The sequence below is a fragment of the Mytilus californianus genome, unplaced genomic scaffold (assembly GCF_021869535.1).
Source record: "Mytilus californianus isolate M0D057914Y unplaced genomic scaffold, xbMytCali1.0.p SCAF_11, whole genome shotgun sequence".
Lineage (NCBI taxonomy): Eukaryota > Metazoa > Mollusca > Bivalvia > Mytilida > Mytilidae > Mytilus > Mytilus californianus.
The window spans coordinates 41,716,778-41,735,166 of NW_026262593.1; the positions used below are offsets into that span (position 1 = coordinate 41,716,778).

An 18,389-nucleotide genomic window follows, 5' to 3' on the forward strand; every position below is an offset into this window, starting at 1 on the left:
TTCCATAGGATTTCAATGGAAAATAAACTGCTTCGCTGAGCGCAGCTGGATACGCCCGCAGAGGTCCAACCCTGAACAGTTGGAGCAAAAATGGACACAATATTCAAGCTTGATACAGGTCTGAATTTGGATTGTAATTAAATATTTGACATATTATAGGTTTCTGAATAAATGAAGTCAAAGAACTTGAAATTGGTTATAATATGAATTGAATTTATATTCAATTAAAGATTTCTTGCTGTTGTGCAATACACTGTGCCGTTGCGCAAAACTTAGTAAATCTGTTGTCAGACTATAAACAAATAAAGTTCAATTAATTCTCAATGTCATATTAGAAATTTATGAAAATGTAAAGGGAGCTTACATCAATAGATATAAACAATTCACCAAAGTTTCATGAGAATTGCTGACAGCATTTTTGAGTTATTGTCCGAAAACTGGAAAATCCCCCCTTTTTTTAATGAATAAAACCCCATAACTCAGAAATGATAAATGAAAAATTTATAAAATTCTTAACGGAGCTTACGTCAATAGATATATATAAAAAATTCACCAAAGTTTGATAAGAACTGCTGAAAGCATTTTTGATTTTTTGTCTGAAAACTGGAAAATCCCCCTTTTTTTATGAATAAAACCCTGTAACTCGGAAACGTCAAGTCTAAAATATTTAAAAATCAAAAGGGAGATCATGTCAATATATAGATATAAACAATTCACCACAATTTCTTGCCAGTTGGTGAAAGCATTCTTGAGTTATTGTCCAAAAACTGGAAAATCACCCTTTTTTTAAAGAAAAAAACCCCATAACTCAGAAACGTAAAATCCAAAATTTATAAAAAATGAAAGGGAGCTCACATCAATAGATATAAACAATTCACCAAAGTTCTATGCAAATTGGTTAAATCGTTTTTGAGTTAATGTCCGACATGTTGACGACGGACGGACAGACGGACGTACAGAGGGATGGACGGACAACGGTATACCATAATACGTCCTGTAAACGGGCGTATAAAAACATATGCCTCAAATAATGTCATGTTAGCCAACTAATCAACACTATATGAAAATTGTTTGTTGAGGGTCTTCAATCATCAATCCTCTAACATAAACAGGCAAATATTATATGCAGGTTATTCAGGACATACATTCCATCAAAACAAGGCCTGATAAACATGCATATTATTTAGCATAACATGTTAATGAGAAATGAATAAGTTTTTTTAAGTCTTTGATTTGACACAGCCAAGGATAAAACCCAAGATCCATACCAAAAAAAAAATCCCAACCCAAAAAACATAAAAAAAATAAATGGGGAATGTGTCCATGGGACACAGATGATGCCCCCGCTTGCATATAACACTATAAAGGGACATTACTCAAGAACAGTAAAAGTGACACTACCCAAATTCATACTTGATCGGATTTTAGTGGTAAAAAGCATTGTGTATAAGTTGCATAACATTTGGTTCATGAAACGGACATGAAAAAGTATAATAATAGTAAAATATTGTTTATTAACTAACTAAATGCACTGATATTTTTTATCTATTCCAAAGTCAGCAAGTCAATTACTGTTGTTGGTGCCTTTGCAAATAATTATTTCTGTGCAACCTTTTTTTCGCTGACCTCGTTTAATATTTATATGAGATTTATGTAAATCAAGATACAAACTGCTCAGGGCACAGTCAAAAGTCTTCATTGTCAGCCTAGGAGTATTATGTTAACATTTCAGGTGAATGATTTAGCAAACAATAATAACACACTTACCTAAAATTCGCTGCCTGTATATGTAACCTCCAAATACTCCTAATATCATGAAAATCACAATAAGCACCGGTACTAACCTGTAAATAATATCATAGTCTTTAGGAATGCTTCTTGGAGAAGAAAATATAGGTTATTATGTCTACCTTTAATAGGATGAAATCAAGCCTTAGATGAATAAAAATACTCACTTATGTGATTGCAAGTTGAAATGTATTGGAAAAAAATTTACTCAGATGTAATTTTTAACCAATGTCAATAAAGAATGAAGAATGATGTGTAGGTCAGTGTCAAGTACTTTCTTTTAAAAGCATTTATATTCCTGTAGATAAAATTTCTCCAAAGCAAAAAGTCAATCAAAAATATTAACATTTATTGACAGATTGCAACTGTAATAATGTTCATATGCATATTTATTTAAAGCAAATAAACTTCCCATTAGCTGAATAGCAATTACAGAATTGAAACTGTCTTTGCTTACCATGCCTCAACTGGTGTAGACTTCTCGTCCCTGCTTTTATCTGTGACACTTGTTATATCTTAAATAAATAAACATAAATCAAAATAGTTAAGCAATCTATGGGCTTATCTAAGTTATTTAGAAATTAAAGGGTCTATGAAGGAATCAGTTGCACAGATATTGCCCATATACATTACATTTGATAGCATTATCATGGATGCAACTGGAAATACTTAACATTTTTTATTAGAATACAACTAGATGCTCTAAATAACCTGTGATTCTCACCTGGACCTAAAGCCTGCTGTTTATTTTTAACAGAAACTGATGAGTCCATATTTTGGTATGGGAAACCCAAAAATCACTTAGATCAAAAATTAACTTATCAACTTTTTGCCCTGTTATAGGATCTTTTACACATTTTGTTGAATTTTGTCAAATTGTTTTCAAGAAGTTGTGGATTAATAAAAATGTAATGAAGTTAAGACTATCCAACTACACTGATTATTACCCAAGACTACAAAAGTGGTCACTATATGTTGCAAGCAACAGCCAGAGGCTGTCAGGCAACATAATCAGTGTGAACCAAATTTATATTCCTGTCAATCAATCTTTAAAATACATTTGAACATTGTAATTAAAAGATTTGCGTCTTTTTATTTTTATTTGAGGTACAAATGTAATTCAGACCACAAGCATGGCAAGGCAAGGAAAAACCACCTTAACAGTTGTCATGCAAACTGCTTTGAAAAATAACAAAAATGTATAGATACTTTGGAAAATTTAATTCTAAAAAAGTATTGGGGCTTCACTTCTACCTGAAGTCTCCCTATTGGGTCTTCACTTCTCCCTGTTTGGCTGCCAGGAAGAAGTCACTTCTCCCTTTAATTCTGAAGTGAGGTGACCCCTGTTGATCATATGTTGTGTTGTTACACCATTGTCCCAGGTTAGGAGGAGGACTGGGCTCACAAACATGTTTAACCTCAACACATTCTGTACGTGCCGGTTTCAAGTCAGGAGCCTGTAATTAAGTGGTGGTCCTTTGTTTGCTGTATACCATTTTTGTTTGTTTGTTTATTGTTTTGTACATAAATCAGGCCATTTTTCTTGTATAGCTGACAACAAGGTATGGGTTTTGCTCATTGTTGAAGGCTGTACAGTGACCTGTAGTTGCTAGTTTTTATGTCAATTGGTCTCTGGTGGAGAGTTGTCTTATTAGCAATCATACCACACTGGCATCTTCTTATTTTCATATTGATGATCTTTTTACTATAATTTCAACTTTGAAATACTTACTCATAACTGGAGGACCAACTGTAGTTGTTTGTGTAATTTCTTTCTTTTTGCATCTTCTATCTGTTGTCGAAGAACCAGGATAAGTTTCTTCCTCATTTGCCTGGCATCTGCAAAATTAAATCACAGTCTAATTAAATTGACATTTATCATAAAATATACTTAATGAAACTTTATTTCTATTTACTAACTTCTTTATCAAGTATCTCCTAAAAATCTAAGCATGTATGGTATGAAATATCAAGCAAAGTTGAAAATTTAAACAGGTATTATATCAATTAAATCAGAATCAAGCAATGAAAATCATTTCATAGTCGATAATACTTACCTTGTTTTATTTCTGCACTGTTTGTAATCTCCATCTTCTGTTTTGAACGTATCTGCAGGACAAGGAACACACAGACCTATTGAATATATCACATTCTTACTTCAAATTCAAATCAAAATTTATCATTTATGACCAATCAGAACCAATTTCTTTCTAACATGAGGTAGAGCCACGTCATGTCATTATCCAGGGTTAAAAAAAATAAACTGTTGACACAGAGATATGTCTCGCCTGTCGGTATAAAAATTCATAAAAAGACAATCTGATGGACAGGAACAGGAATTATTAATTCAGTCCCTGGACTATCATTTAGTAGGCAGGGTCTGAAAATAATTGTCAAACTGATATGTACTGATAGCAATGCAACTTTAAACAAAATATCATTGATCTCTCACAAGTAGTTCTTATCAAACTGACTTAAGTAGTAAAGTTAACATTGAATAAAATGCTCCGCTGGGCGCAGCCTGATACGACCGCAGAGGTCGAACCCTGAACAGTTGGGGCAAGTATGGACACAACATTCAAGCTTGATACAGCACTGAATTTGGATTGTGATTAAATATTTGACACAGCATAGGTTTCTGACACAGAATGAATGTGGTCTAAGAACTTAAGAACCTATTCGAACCATATCATTATTACTTGCTTATATATATAAATAAATAAAATGCTTCGCTGGGCGCAGCTTGATACGACCGCAGAGGTCGAACCCTGAACAGTTGGGGCAAGTATGGACACAACATTCAAGCTTGATACAGCTCTGAATTTGGATTGTGATTAAATATTTGACACAGCATAGGTTTCTGACACAGAAAGAATGTGGTCTAAGAACTTCAATTTTTTTAATTTACCTATTATGGTCCAATGTCCAAAATCAAAATACATGGTTAGATTCAGCATATCAAAGAACCCCATATATTCAATTTTTGTTGAAATCAAACAAAGTTTAATTTTGGACCCCAACTTGGACAAACTTGAAAACTGGTCCCATAATCAAAAATCTAAACACATGTTTAGATTCAGCATATCAAAGTACCCGAAGAATTCAATTTTTGTTAAAATCAAACTAAGTTTAATTTTGGACCCTTTGGACCTTAATGTAGACAAATTTAAAAAACGGGACCCTAAATTAAAAATCTAAAAACACAGTTAGATTTGGCATATCAAAGAACCCCAATAATTCAATTTTTGATGAAATCAAACAAAGTTTAATTTTGGACCCTTTTGACCTCAATATGAACCAATTTGATAGCGGGCCCACAAATAAAAAATCTAAATACATGGTAAGATTCAGCATATCAAAGAACCCCATATATTCAATTTTTGTTGAAATCAAACGAAGTTTAATTTTGGACCCCAATTTGGACCAACTTGAAAACTGGGCCAAAAATCTAAAATCTAAATACATGTTTAGATTCAGCATATCAAAGAACCCCATATATTCAATTTTTGTTGAAATCAAACAAAGTTTAATTTTGGACCCTTTGGACCTCAATGTGGACCAATTTAAAAACGGGGCCCAAAATCCAAAAACTTAATACACGGTTAGATTCAGCATATTAAAGAACCCCAAGAATTCAAGAATAAAACCCCATTGAAATTGATCAAGAAATAAGCAATTTATACGAAGTATCTTCTTTTGCACAATACTCTGCAATTGAATATTTCTTGCTATTGCGCAATACTGTACAATTGACAATTTCTTGCTATTGCGCAATATTGTGCTATTGGATATTTCTTGCTATTGCGCAATACTGTTAAATTGAAGATTTCTTGCTATTGCGCAATACTGTGCAATTGAAGATTTCTTGCTATTGTGCAATACTGTGCAATTGAAAATTTCTTGCTATTGCACAATACTTATTATATAATAATTTACACATCCTGTTTGGTGTGTATCTCCTACCATATCATTATTATTTGCTTTTAAATATAAATCAGAAATAACCAACTTAAAATGGAAAATTTTAAAAGAAAAAAAAAAGGAAAAAAAGAAAAAAAAAAAAAAAAAAAATCCCCCCCCCAATTTTTTGAACCCCCTTATGATTCATCACCCCCAAACTCAATCCCAGCCTTCCCTTTGTGGTATGGTACCTTGCAGTACAATTTCAGAGAGATCCATACACTTGAACACAAGTTATTGTCTGGAAACTAGAAAAATGCTTATTTTTGGCCCCTTTTTGGCCCCCAATTCCTAAACGTTTCGGGCAATTACCCCCAAACTCAATTCCAGCTTTCCCTTTGTGATATGGAACCTTGTAGTACAATTTCAGAAATATCCAAACACTTACACACAAGTTATTGTCATGAAACTAGAAAAATGCTTGTTTTTTGCCCCTTTTTTGGCCCCTAATTCCTAAAATTTTGAGGCAATTACCCCCAAAATCAATTACAGCCTTCCCTTTGTGATATGGAACCTTGTGGTACAATGTCAGAGAGATCCATACACTTACACACAAGTTATTGTCTGAAAGTTACAAAAATGCTTATTTTTGGCCCCTTTTTGGCCCCTAATTCCTTAACTGTTGGTACCATAACCCCCAAAATCAATCCCAACCTTCCTTTTGTGGTATTGAACCTTATGGTGAAATTTCATGGAGATCCATTCACTTAAACTAAAGTTAGAGTGCGAAAACCAATGTGTCTTCGGACGACGCCGGACGACGACGACGACGACGACGACGACGACGACGACGACGACGACGACGCCAACGTCATACCAATATACGACCAAAAAATTTTTAATTTTTGCGGTCGTATAAAAATAACCAATTTAAAATGGAAAATTTTAAAGAAAAAAAAGGAAAAAAAAATCCCACCTCAAATTTTTTGAACCCCCTTACGATTCATCACCCCCCAAACTCAATCCCAGCCTTCCCTTTGTGGTATGGAACCTTGCAGTACAATTTCAGAGAGATCTGTACACTTGAACACAAGTTATTGTCTGGAAACTAGAAAAATGCTTGTTTTTTTACCCCTTTTTGGCCCCAACTTCCTTTACGTTTAGGGCAATTACCCCCAAACTCAAACCCAGCTTTCCCTTTGTGATATGGAACCTTGTAGTACAATTTCATAAAGATCCATACACTTACACACAAGTAATTGTCCTGAAACTAGAAAAATGCTTGTTTTTTTGCCCCTTTTGGCCCCTAATTCCTATAATTTTGAGGCAATTACCCCCAAAATCAATCCAAACCTTCCCATTGTGGTATAGTACCTTGCAGTACAATTTCAGAGAGATCCATACACTTGAACACAAGTTATTGTCTGGAAACTAGAAGAATGCTTATTTTTGGCCCCTTTTTGGCCCCTTATTCCTAAACATTTTGGGCAATTACCCCCAAACTCAATTCCAGCTTTCCCTTTGTGATATGGAACCTTGTGGTACAATTTCAAAAAGACCCATACACTTACACACAAGTTATTGTCATGAAACTATAAAAATGCTTGTTTTTTGCCCCTTTTTTGGCCCCTAATTCCTAAAATGTTGAGGCAATTACCCCCAAAATCAATCCCAGCATTCCCTTTGTGATATGGAACCTTGTGGTACAATGTCAGAGAGATCCATACACTAACATACAAGTTATGTCTGAAAGTTACAAAAATGCTTATTTTTGGCCCCTTTTTGGCCCCTAATTCCTTAACTGTTGGTACCAATCCCAACCTTCCTTTCGTGGTATTGAACCTTATGTTAAAATTTCAGAGATCCATTCACTTAAACTAAAGTTAGAGTGCGAAAACCAATGTGTCTTCGGACGACAACAACGACGCCAACGTCATACCAATATACGACCACAAAATTTTTTTGCAGTCGTATAAAAATTGCTAATTAATTCAAAGTCAGTGGACCATGTCCTAGGGGGCAGGGCCTCAAAATAGTCATCAAACTGACATGTAGAATTAGTAATGCGACTTCATACAAAATATCATTGATCTATCACAAGAAGATCCTATCAAACTAACTTAAACAGAAAAAACTTAACACTGAAAATTGCTTATTAATTCAAAGTCACAGGACCATGACCTAGGACGCAGGGCCTGGAAATAGTCATAAAACTGATATGTACTGATAGTAATGCAACTTTAAGTTAGATATCATTGATCTATCACAAGTATTCCTATCAAACTAACTTCTGCAGAAAACTTTACAATTGTTGACGCCATCGCCGCAGTCGTCACCAGAAAAGCAATCCCTATGTCTCACTTTCTGCAACTTTCATTGTAGGCGAGACAAAAATGGTTGTGAAATGTTATCTGAAAGACTTTAATACTTCAAAAGCAGACACGTTGAAATTGCTTGTGATTATGGAACTTTCAAGCTACATAGATGATAAAATAAACAAGATTGCAGACCTTGTTTGGCTAAGCATACCCAAAATTAAAAGTATCAGGAAACAAAATTTGCTAACACATTACAAGTCATCACTGTTAAGCTGCTGACCAAATATGAAGTCATTCTTTTCAGTAATACTGGAGAAATGAAACAAATTGAAATATTCAAACTATCAGCAAACAGAAGTACTTTTCTGACAAATACTAAAAGGGCTTATACATTACAACTCATCACTGTAAAGTTGCTGACCAAATATGAAGTCAATCTGTACAAAAGTGCAACCAAAATATTTGTTCTCATTCCACATATTGAAATATGCTAAGTATCTGTAAACTGGAAATACAGACAAATCTGAAGACTGCTTGCACATTACAACCAAGCTGATGACCAAATATGAAGTTATTCAGTTTAACAGTTCCTGAGAACAGTGTTTAAAATATCTGTTGGACAAATCAACAGATTGAAGGAAGGACAAGGCGAGTGCAATATAACCAGATTATGACAAGCACTGTCAGAGACTAGAAACTAGATATTATTTGGTGTCAAGAGATTGTCCTGTTTTCTACTCCTTCCAGTGTTAGATTCTAAAGGTATTCATTAATGGATCATTATAGGAATCACAAACCTTGAATGGTCAACTGCACTCCTCTATTTTTACAGTTTCTTCGATCTAATATGCAGTTATTGGCATCTTCACCAAAGTATCCTTTATCCAAGTTGCAGCGGCATTTAGTACCAACCAAAAGATTTTCTTCTGCAAATAAATTTTGAGATGAGTGTTTATCATATTAATATCTTAAAATCTATTTAAGGTCAAGTTAAAGTAAATGGATTATAAGGTATGGGTTTTTTCTCATTGTTGAAGGCCGTATAGTTGCCTATAATTGCTTACATCCACTTCATTTGAACTTTGGTGGATAGTTGTCTCATTGGCAATCATACCACATCTCCTTATTTTTATATATATGTCACAGATTTCAGTAAAATTTTGCATACAACTTTGGCTTGTTAAACAATAAATTAAATGAAACAGAGTTCCAATGTCCCCGTGTTGCACATATTTTATCTGTCCAAGGATCAAAGACAATAACTAAAATAAACAACTTCTTTTTATTCTTTAAAACTTTTTATAAATATCTTTGAGAAATGAAGGCTTGAGATCAGATACAATGCAATTTATAATAAATTTAATATTTCCAAGGGCATAACTCTTTTAAAAATAATTGATCGGCATTGATTTTCGAACTTGTCCAAGACATTGCTGATATAAACCTATAATATATATAAATTTCATAAAAATCTAAAAAGAATTGTACAAATGAGAGCGCTAACGATTCAATTTTCAATATAATTAATATTTCCAAGTGGCATAACTCTTTTAAAAATAATTGATCGACACTGATTTTCCAACTCATCCAAGACATTGCTCATATAAACCTACAATATAAGTTTGATAAAAATCTAGCAAAAATTGTACATGTGAGAGCGCTAACAATGCAATTTTCAATATAATTAATGTTTCCAAAGGGCATAACCTTTTTAAAAATAATTGATCAGCACTGATTTTCGAACTCGTCGAAGACATTGCTCATATAAACCTACAATATAAGTTTGATAAAAATCTGGCAAAAATTGTACATGTGAGAGCGCTAACAATGAAAATTTATTTAGTATCATTTCAGAAAATTAGAGACAAATGCATTATTTTTTCGATTTTTAGTTTACAACAAGCCAAAATTTTACCAACATCTGTGACATACATTGTAGCCCATTTACAGTTCCTTGACCTTTACAAAATGATGTCAATTTGTTGTGTATGTATGACAGAAACAATTCCCTTATAATTATATGAGGGTCTGGATGGGGGTCCATCATTTCTTTATTCTTATTAATTTAGCATCCCATTATTCTCTATTCATAACTTTTTTGCCTATTTTTTCTCTTTTCTTAAGGTTTTCCCCCTTTATTCTGCAATTTTTGCCCATTATTCCCTATTCTGTAAACCCCATCGAGACCCTCTAATATAAAACATTCTAAACAGCATGCATATTCTTACCTGCATCACATGATGGAAGAGAAGCGCATATTCTTAGCTCCTTCTGCCACTTTTCAGGGTTATAGAGAGGAAACAGTTTGGTATCAAATTTATCTCTTGTGAAGGTACCTGGTGGACAGTCAACACATTTATCTGAACCACCATCATTTGTGCAGTATTTAAAGGTTTTACCTGAAAGAAATAGAAATAAAACTTTGAAATAAGTGAAGTATACTACATAGAGCATCAATAAATATGATATACACATCTTTTGAAAAATTCAAGCACTACAGGCACGTTAACCAGCCAATGAGATATTTGTTGGTTTTAAAAACATTAACATAAATTGCAGTCTTTTTTCCCTAATTCCTAATTGATTTATCCTTTTCCTGACCTGCTGATTATTTTTTTTTAATCAATGTGCGGTTCCTTTAAACTCAGTTCTTTATTGGTTAAATTCAATTATGACGTCATATTTTCTTGCTTTCCTCTGAATTTCCTATTGTGGCGTCACAAAATAAACTGCTTCGCTGAGCGCAGCTTGATACGCCCGCAGAGGTCCAACTCTGAACAGTTGGGGCAAAAATGGACACAATATTCAAGCTTGATACAGGTCTGAATTTGGATTGTAATTAAATATTTGACATATTATAGGTTTCTGAATAAATCTAGTCAAAGAACTTGAAATTGGTTATATGAATTGAATTTATATTCAATTAAAGATTTCTTGCTGTTGTGTAATACACTGTGCTGTTGCGCAATACTTAGTAAATCTGTTTTCAGACTATAAACAAATAAAGTTCAATTAATTCTCAATGTCATATTAGAAATTTATGAAAATCAAAAGGGAGCTTACATCAATAGATATAAACAATTTACCAAAGTTTCATGAGAATTTCTGACAGCATTTTTGTGTTATTGTCCAAAAATTGGAAAATCCCCCCTTTTACAATGAATAAAACCCCATAACTCAGAAATGTAAAATGTAAAATTTATAAAATTCTAAAGGGAGCTTACATCAATAGATATAAACAATTCACCAAAGTTTCATAAGAACTGCCGAAAGCATTTTTGAGTTTTTGTCCAAAAACTGGAAAATCCCCCTTTTTTTCTGAATAAAACCCTGTAACTCGGAAATGTAAAATCTAAAATTTATAAAAATCAAAAGGGAGCTCATGTCAATAGATATAAACAATTCACCACAATTTCTTGCAAGTTAGTGAAAGCATTCTTGAGTTATTGTCCGAAAACTGGAAAATCCCCCTTTTTTTAATGAATAAAACCCCATAACTCGGAAACGTAAAATCTAAAATTTATAAAAAACGAAAGGGAGCTCACGTCAATAGATATAAACAATTCAACAAAGTTTTATGCAAATTGGTTAAAGCATTTTCGAGTTAATGTCCGACATGTTGACGACGGACGGACAGACAGACGGACAGATGGACGGACGGACAGACGGACAGACGGACGGATGGACAGACGGACAACGGTATACCATAATACGTCCCGTAAACGGGCATATAAAAAGGCGACCATGCCTGAGGACGACACATAAAGAACACATCTTTTTGCAGATAATAGGAAAAAAAGAATTAAGCTTATCTACATATTGTCTAAAATTCATAAAAGAATCAGATCCAAATCTCGTGCATTATGATATTTCTCCACTCTTGACAGTTAAATTTCAAATATTTAAAACGCTTGGGAAGCCTGGTGTTTTATATTTGAAAATTTAACTGTCTACAGTGGAGAAATATTGTATCACACGCAATGCAGTGGTAGAATCTGACCAGTTGGTAATAAACTGCTTCGCCTGGCGCAGCTGGATACGACCGCAGAGGTCCAACCCTGAACAGTAAGGGCAAAAGCTGCTTCGCTGAGCACAGCTGGATACGCCCGCAATGGTCCAACCCTGAACAGTTGGGACAAAAATAGACACAAAATTCAAGCTTGATACAGGTCTGAATTTGAATTGTATTAAATATTTAACATATTATAGAGTTCTGAATAAATGTAGTCAAAGAACTTGAAATTGGTTATATGAATTGAATTTATATTCAATTAAAGATTTCTTGCTGTTGTGCAATACACTGTGCTGTTGCGCAATACTTAGTAAATCTGTTGTCTGACTATAAACAATTAAAGTTCAATTAATTCTCAATGTCATATCAAAAATTTATGAAAATGTAAAGGGAGCTTACATCAATAGATATAAATAATTCACCAAAGTTTCATGAGAATTTCTGACAGCATTTTTGAGTTATTGTCCAAAAACTGGAAAATCCCCCCTTTTTTAATCAATAAAACCCTATAACTCAGAAATGTAAAATGTAAAATTTATAAAATTCTAAAAGGAGCTTACATCAATAGATATAAACAATTCACCAAAGTTTCATAAGAACTGCTGAAAGCATTTTTGATTTTTTGTCGGAAAACTGGAAAATCCCCCTTTTTTTTATGAATAAAACCCTGCAACTCGGAAATGTAAAATCTAAAATATATAAAAATCAAAAGGGAGCTCATTTCAATAGATATAAATAATTCACCACAATTTCTTGCAAGTTGGTGAAAGCATTCTTGAATTATTGTCTGAAAACTGGAAAATCCCCCTTTTTTTAATGAATGAAACCCCATAACTCGGAAACGTAAAATCTAAAATTTATAAAAAAACAAAAGGGAGCTCATGTCAATTGATATAAACAATTTACCAAAGTTTTATGCAAATTGGTTACAGCGTTTTTGAGTTAATGTCCGACATGTTGATGACGGACGGACAGACGGATGGACGGACAGACCGCCAACTGTATACCATAATACGTCCCGTAAACGGGCGTATAAAAATTAAGCAATTTTTCCAATTGTAAAGGGGCATAACTCTAGAACGGTTAAAGTGACACCACCAAAATTCAAACTTAATCTGTGTTTTGTGGTAACGAGCATCTGGCAAGATCTCTTGTCATGCAACAAATTTCCATACAGTGTATACAAAATGCCCACAAGATTCTATTCTTTTTAACTAATAAGATCCTTGAAACATGTGATATATATTCAAATACTAAAGAAACTGTAATGTTGCTTATATCATTTCCAGCAGGATTTCTCCCACAGTCCTACTATATTCCTGGAGGAACCCTGCTGTATATTTCGTTTAGATTCTTTTGGGACTCTCATTTAACAAAACTTACTTTCTCCACATTTTACTGTGGAACAGCATATTTGAACTCCATCTTTATTCATCCTCAATTTCTGGTTAGCATAACACTGTTTAGATGCACTTGTAATACTCTGAAGATATTAAAAGTTGACAGTTTGAAAATTATTTTTGCAACAAAAGTTCTGGAGCGAGATTCATTTAACTTGTGGTTGCTGAGAAAAATGCAATAGAAATCTGCTATGAAAGGTAACCAATGCAACCGTCATTTAAAGAGTGGAAATAATTACACAAAACATAAATTAAACATGTTTTCAAGGAGTCTTTTCATAAACCACCAAACAAAATTGTCAAAATAAAATTTTAATTCTATTCTAATGATTTAATTCTAAAAAACACAACAATTATGATGACAAAATTTCGGAAAGATTCGTTAAATAAAATAGATTTAATTTTAATACCTGCACATAAAATAAATACATGTTTTTGGCATTCGTTTTGTGCTGTTTACACCTGTACTTTGATATAATTTTATGATAGTAAAGGAGGAAATTCCAATGCATGGAGGTATAAAAAACAATTGACCATTGACAAGCTCTACATGTAACATAGACACTGGTAGACCAGTGTAGAATATAACAAAATCAAAAAAAGAGTGTATGACAAATTTTTATCCTCTCCAATCAGATCGACACAACAGTATACATGTAGCTATATACATGTATCTTATGATATTTTTTTACACTTATTGCCATTGGTGTAAATTTCTGATCAGATTGATGCATACTCATGTTTTTTGTATATAACTCCACACTATCATTTTTTAGAGATGTAACCTGGATAAGGTAGACGTAGGAAAATTGTTTGAAATTAAACTTGCGCAAAGTGTTTATTAACATGTTGTTATAGTTTCATAGTTAACATTTGGTATACATGTATAACTTCAATCTGCTTAAACTATCAGAGGCGGATTTTTTTTTTTTTGGGGGGGGGGGGGGGGGAGCCCAGGGGGCCCGGGCCCCCCTTTTTTTTTTGGAAAAATTTGGTTGATTATATAGGGAATCAATGAAGCATGACTGGAGCGGTCCCCCTCTTAGGCAGTCAGTGGGTCCCCACTTATGAAAATTTCTGGATCCGCCACTGACTATGTAAGGTTAATAAACATAAACTTTAAATAAACTTTACTGTTCTGTATGAAAATTTCATAATACAGTTAGCAGTACAATATTCCTATTAATGCACTCATTAAATTTACTGCACTTACCAGAGTTATTAGAAATACAAATACTGCATAAGTCACCATTTTACAGGTGGTACCACCCAACAAAACGATGTTTACTCTTAACTTGGGGCACCACCTTGTTAAACTTTAACAAACCATTTAGTCTGAAAAATAAATATTTGTTTAACAATTTATATATTGATTTTACTACTGCATCAAGTCTGATAAGATATTTCTCCTCTTGAGACTGTTAATTTTAACTGGTCTTTCATCAATGTTCTGTCAGGCATGGATCAAGCCATCTTAAAAAGGGGGGTTCCAACCCGTACGTACGTACAGACGGACAAGGGTAAAACTTAATGCCCCCTCCGCAACAGGGGGGCATAAAAATTTCAGGAAAGAGTTCTCCGCTTCATATATGAGGACTATATAAGCAGCTATGAAAATTTACTTTTGACTTCTAAACTTCCATCTTTAAAAATTCGCAGACTTAGAAACATTAGAATTGAAACATTTAAAATTGTACACAAGAAAAGTTCAAGTTATCTTCATGACTTAATAAATATCAAAACTCAATGTTATAATTTTAGATCCAAGGATACAGCTGATATACCGAATGTAAACACTACAAGAAATGGGCTAAAATCATTCCATTATAGTGCTGCACAATTATGGAATGAGCTGCCAAACCACATTCGACAGGAAACTTCTTTAATTCAATTTTCCAATTTAATACAGACCTGGAATGGCAGCTCATGCCAATGTAATGCATGCAATTAGTGCTTTATGATTTGAGTTTAGCTTGGCTTTTTTGCTGCTTTTTATACTAAATTAGTTTGCTTTAATTTTCTAATTTATCTGCATGAACAGTACTATTTTATTTTGCTTATGTGCTTGACTGCTTGCTGTCTTATGTCTTATTATATGTATGATTGTCTTAATATGTGTGTTTGTTTGCATGTCATTTTGTTTGTGTGTAATGTAGTATAATGTCTCTTTTAAAAGCTGGGGGCCTTGGTGGCCGAGTGGTAAATAGTTACTACTGTAATCACTAGCCAGTCAACACTGAGGTTGTGAGTTCGAACCCTCGCTCGTGCGGGTGCACTCCAATCTTAATTGACTAGGATTGTCAGTTTTCCTATCGAAGGTCTTTGGTTTTCTCCGGGCACTCCGGCAACCGCCACCAATAAAAACTGGCCGCCACAAAATAGCCCAAAAGCGGTGCTTCAAAGTATCGTTAAAACACAAAAATCAAAAATCATTTTAAAAGCTCACTAGAGCTTGTGTTACTTTGTTTGCAATGTATCGACAATAAATAAAACTTTGATTTGATTTGGGAAAAGGGTCATGTTAGTTATTTGCATTGGCTCCACTAACAAAATGCAGCATGCAAATTGATGTCAAAATCAATTACAGCTAACAGGAAAAAGGAACAGTTAAGAAATAATTCCTTCATGTCATACTCTATGCTCATTTTAACATGGGTAGACATTATATTTGTCGATATTTTACACTGAGCATTAGCGAGGTGTAAAATATGGTCAAATATAATGCTTACCCATTTTAAAATGAGCATACAGCATGACATGAAGGACTTATTTCAATTAGAACTGCCAGGAGATAGCCAATAGTCAGTCAGGGGTACTACTTGTACAAGTTATTTTTATTTACTTGAAGAAGTAAATATTAATATACTTATATAAGTAAAATTGTAAGATACTAATACAAGTGTATTTTATTTTTTACTTGTATAGGTAGATCATTTTAATTGCTTAGTTATGTCCCTTAGACATTCAGATTTTTTTTTACTTATACATTTTGTTGTACAAGTAAAAAAGTCATACTATCTTCTTTTCTTGAATTTCTCAGGACTTCTTTGCTCTAATAGAATTTTTAATTGTCTGTAGATGTCTTTACTAATCATTGAAGTGTAATTTCATGGACAATGAAAATCTCATTTGTCTGTTATCTTCAAACACTGCTCATTTACAAGCCTCAATGGGCAATTTATGAAGGCCTTGCGCAATTACTACAATTACTAAAGATCTTTGCGAAATTAGTTTCTCTGTTGAACTAATGAGATGAAACATTGAACTCTAATAAAAAATTTTGAGCTGACCAGAGAAAAAATGTTAAAGGCATGTTTTTCAATCCCAAAACTTGAGAATTTTAGGGATTGTAAAAAAAAATTACTGATACAAGTAAATTTTTTGAGAAAATTAAGGGGACATTATTCAAACTTTATAAGAAAATATGAGTATAACAAATTTACTTAGATAAGTATATTATTATTTACTTCTTCAACACCGTGTATCATCGGTACAGTGGATACAGGTACTAACCAAGCGGGGCAGTTGTAAAACATTTTTGGAAAAGCTATATACCGTAGATTCACTTAACTATGGACGTACATAAAACAAATTTAATTGTGGTCAGATTTTGATAAAGTTAAATTAATCTCACAAATGTGTACAATCATAGATATATTTCACAATTTTGCAAGAAACTGAACATTTATGTATTTAAGGAACAAAAATCTTTCAATTTAGACAAGAAATATCCTCTGTTTAATTTTTATTATACCATTTTAAGACTAATACGTGAATAGAGTTATAATCCACCAATTAATGGTTATTTTTATGCTGATCTGCAAAATTTACGTCGCAGTATCCATCATCGAAAAGTCCGAACAGAAACATTGTGTATTACATGTCAACCACTTAGAAATCGACGACATATGTGACTGATTTACAGAAATCTTAGTAATTCATTAGAATTAAGTAACTAAGCAGCAGAATTTTAAAATACAGAAAGTATATTACTTAATTACTTGTGGAATATTTGTTTTGTACCTGTAAAGCAAAATGGCGATATTAGAAAAGAAAGGACTTTATTTATAGAAAAAGGGATTTTCCTGTTTCTGTATCTGTATCTGTATAAATTCTGCCAATAAAGGCACACCTCCATGGAGTTGAATAAAGGGTCACCACATGAAATTATAATATAACTTAAGAATATGTCTATTCCACTACAGAATACTATGAATAGTTTTATCTTAAAGACCAAACCGCCTATTCAGTTCCACCAGTGATTTTTCCTTAAAATTTTGTGTGAAGGTATTTCATGATTTGAGGAACAAAATATGATAAAAAAAATTGGGGGTCACCGACTTAGTTTTGTCACTATAGCAACCTCAGTTTCGTGTTTTCCCGAATATGAACATGCTATTTGCTTGTTATTTAAACTCTCAAAAAATCCCATTATACCAAACCTACAAGCATAATTTTTGTTTCATGTTAAACAGTAGATTTGTGTCTATCAAATACTGGTTCAAGAGGTTAAGACATTTATTGTTTTGATCTTAAAAATATGATTTATTTCATTCCCGCCAAAAATAAAACGCAAGAATGAAAAACGTTTCAAGTATTAAAAAATATCTACCAGTGATTTTTTCATAAAAATTTCAAGAAAGAAAGTGCCATGTGTACTCTTCAAAATAATGCAAAAAAATGTATATGTCACCAACCTTTCAAAAAAGTTATGATTAATTTTCGTGTTTTTTTCTCGTTCGTTTTGAAGAAAAGAGTTGTCTTTCTTCAGAACATTGAATCTGACGTCATAGTACAAGTTTTCCTTGCTGGCGCACTGTTTGAAAAACAATGCAAATTGGACGTTTGAAACCCACATTTAAATTTTCAAGAATCAAGAATAATAACTATATTCACCTTCTTTATTATCCGGTAATACAAGAGATCACATGTATGTATCATTATCAGATCTCATGATGTTGTTGCCGCACA

At 33.1% G+C, this 18,389-nt stretch overlaps 1 protein-coding gene across 1 annotated transcript in view; it reads right to left on the minus strand.

Annotated features, from left to right (window-relative positions):
* LOC127720105 (homeobox protein 2-like) overlaps positions 1-17,522 on the minus strand; it is a 33,855-nt gene extending 16,333 nt beyond the window's left edge. Inside the window, exons 1-9 of the mRNA XM_052226515.1 lie at positions 17,442-17,522; positions 14,632-14,753; positions 13,402-13,501; positions 10,235-10,405; positions 8,804-8,932; positions 3,846-3,921; positions 3,521-3,627; positions 2,246-2,303; positions 1,768-1,844 (exon numbers count right to left, since the gene is read on the minus strand). Of these exons, the coding sequence (XP_052082475.1) occupies positions 1,768-1,844; positions 2,246-2,303; positions 3,521-3,627; positions 3,846-3,921; positions 8,804-8,932; positions 10,235-10,405; positions 13,402-13,501; positions 14,632-14,670 (757 nt within the window). The 5' untranslated portion in view covers positions 14,671-14,753; positions 17,442-17,522. The remainder of the gene's footprint in view (positions 1-1,767; positions 1,845-2,245; positions 2,304-3,520; positions 3,628-3,845; positions 3,922-8,803; positions 8,933-10,234; positions 10,406-13,401; positions 13,502-14,631; positions 14,754-17,441) is intronic.
* Positions 17,523-18,389: the final 867 nt, after the last annotated feature.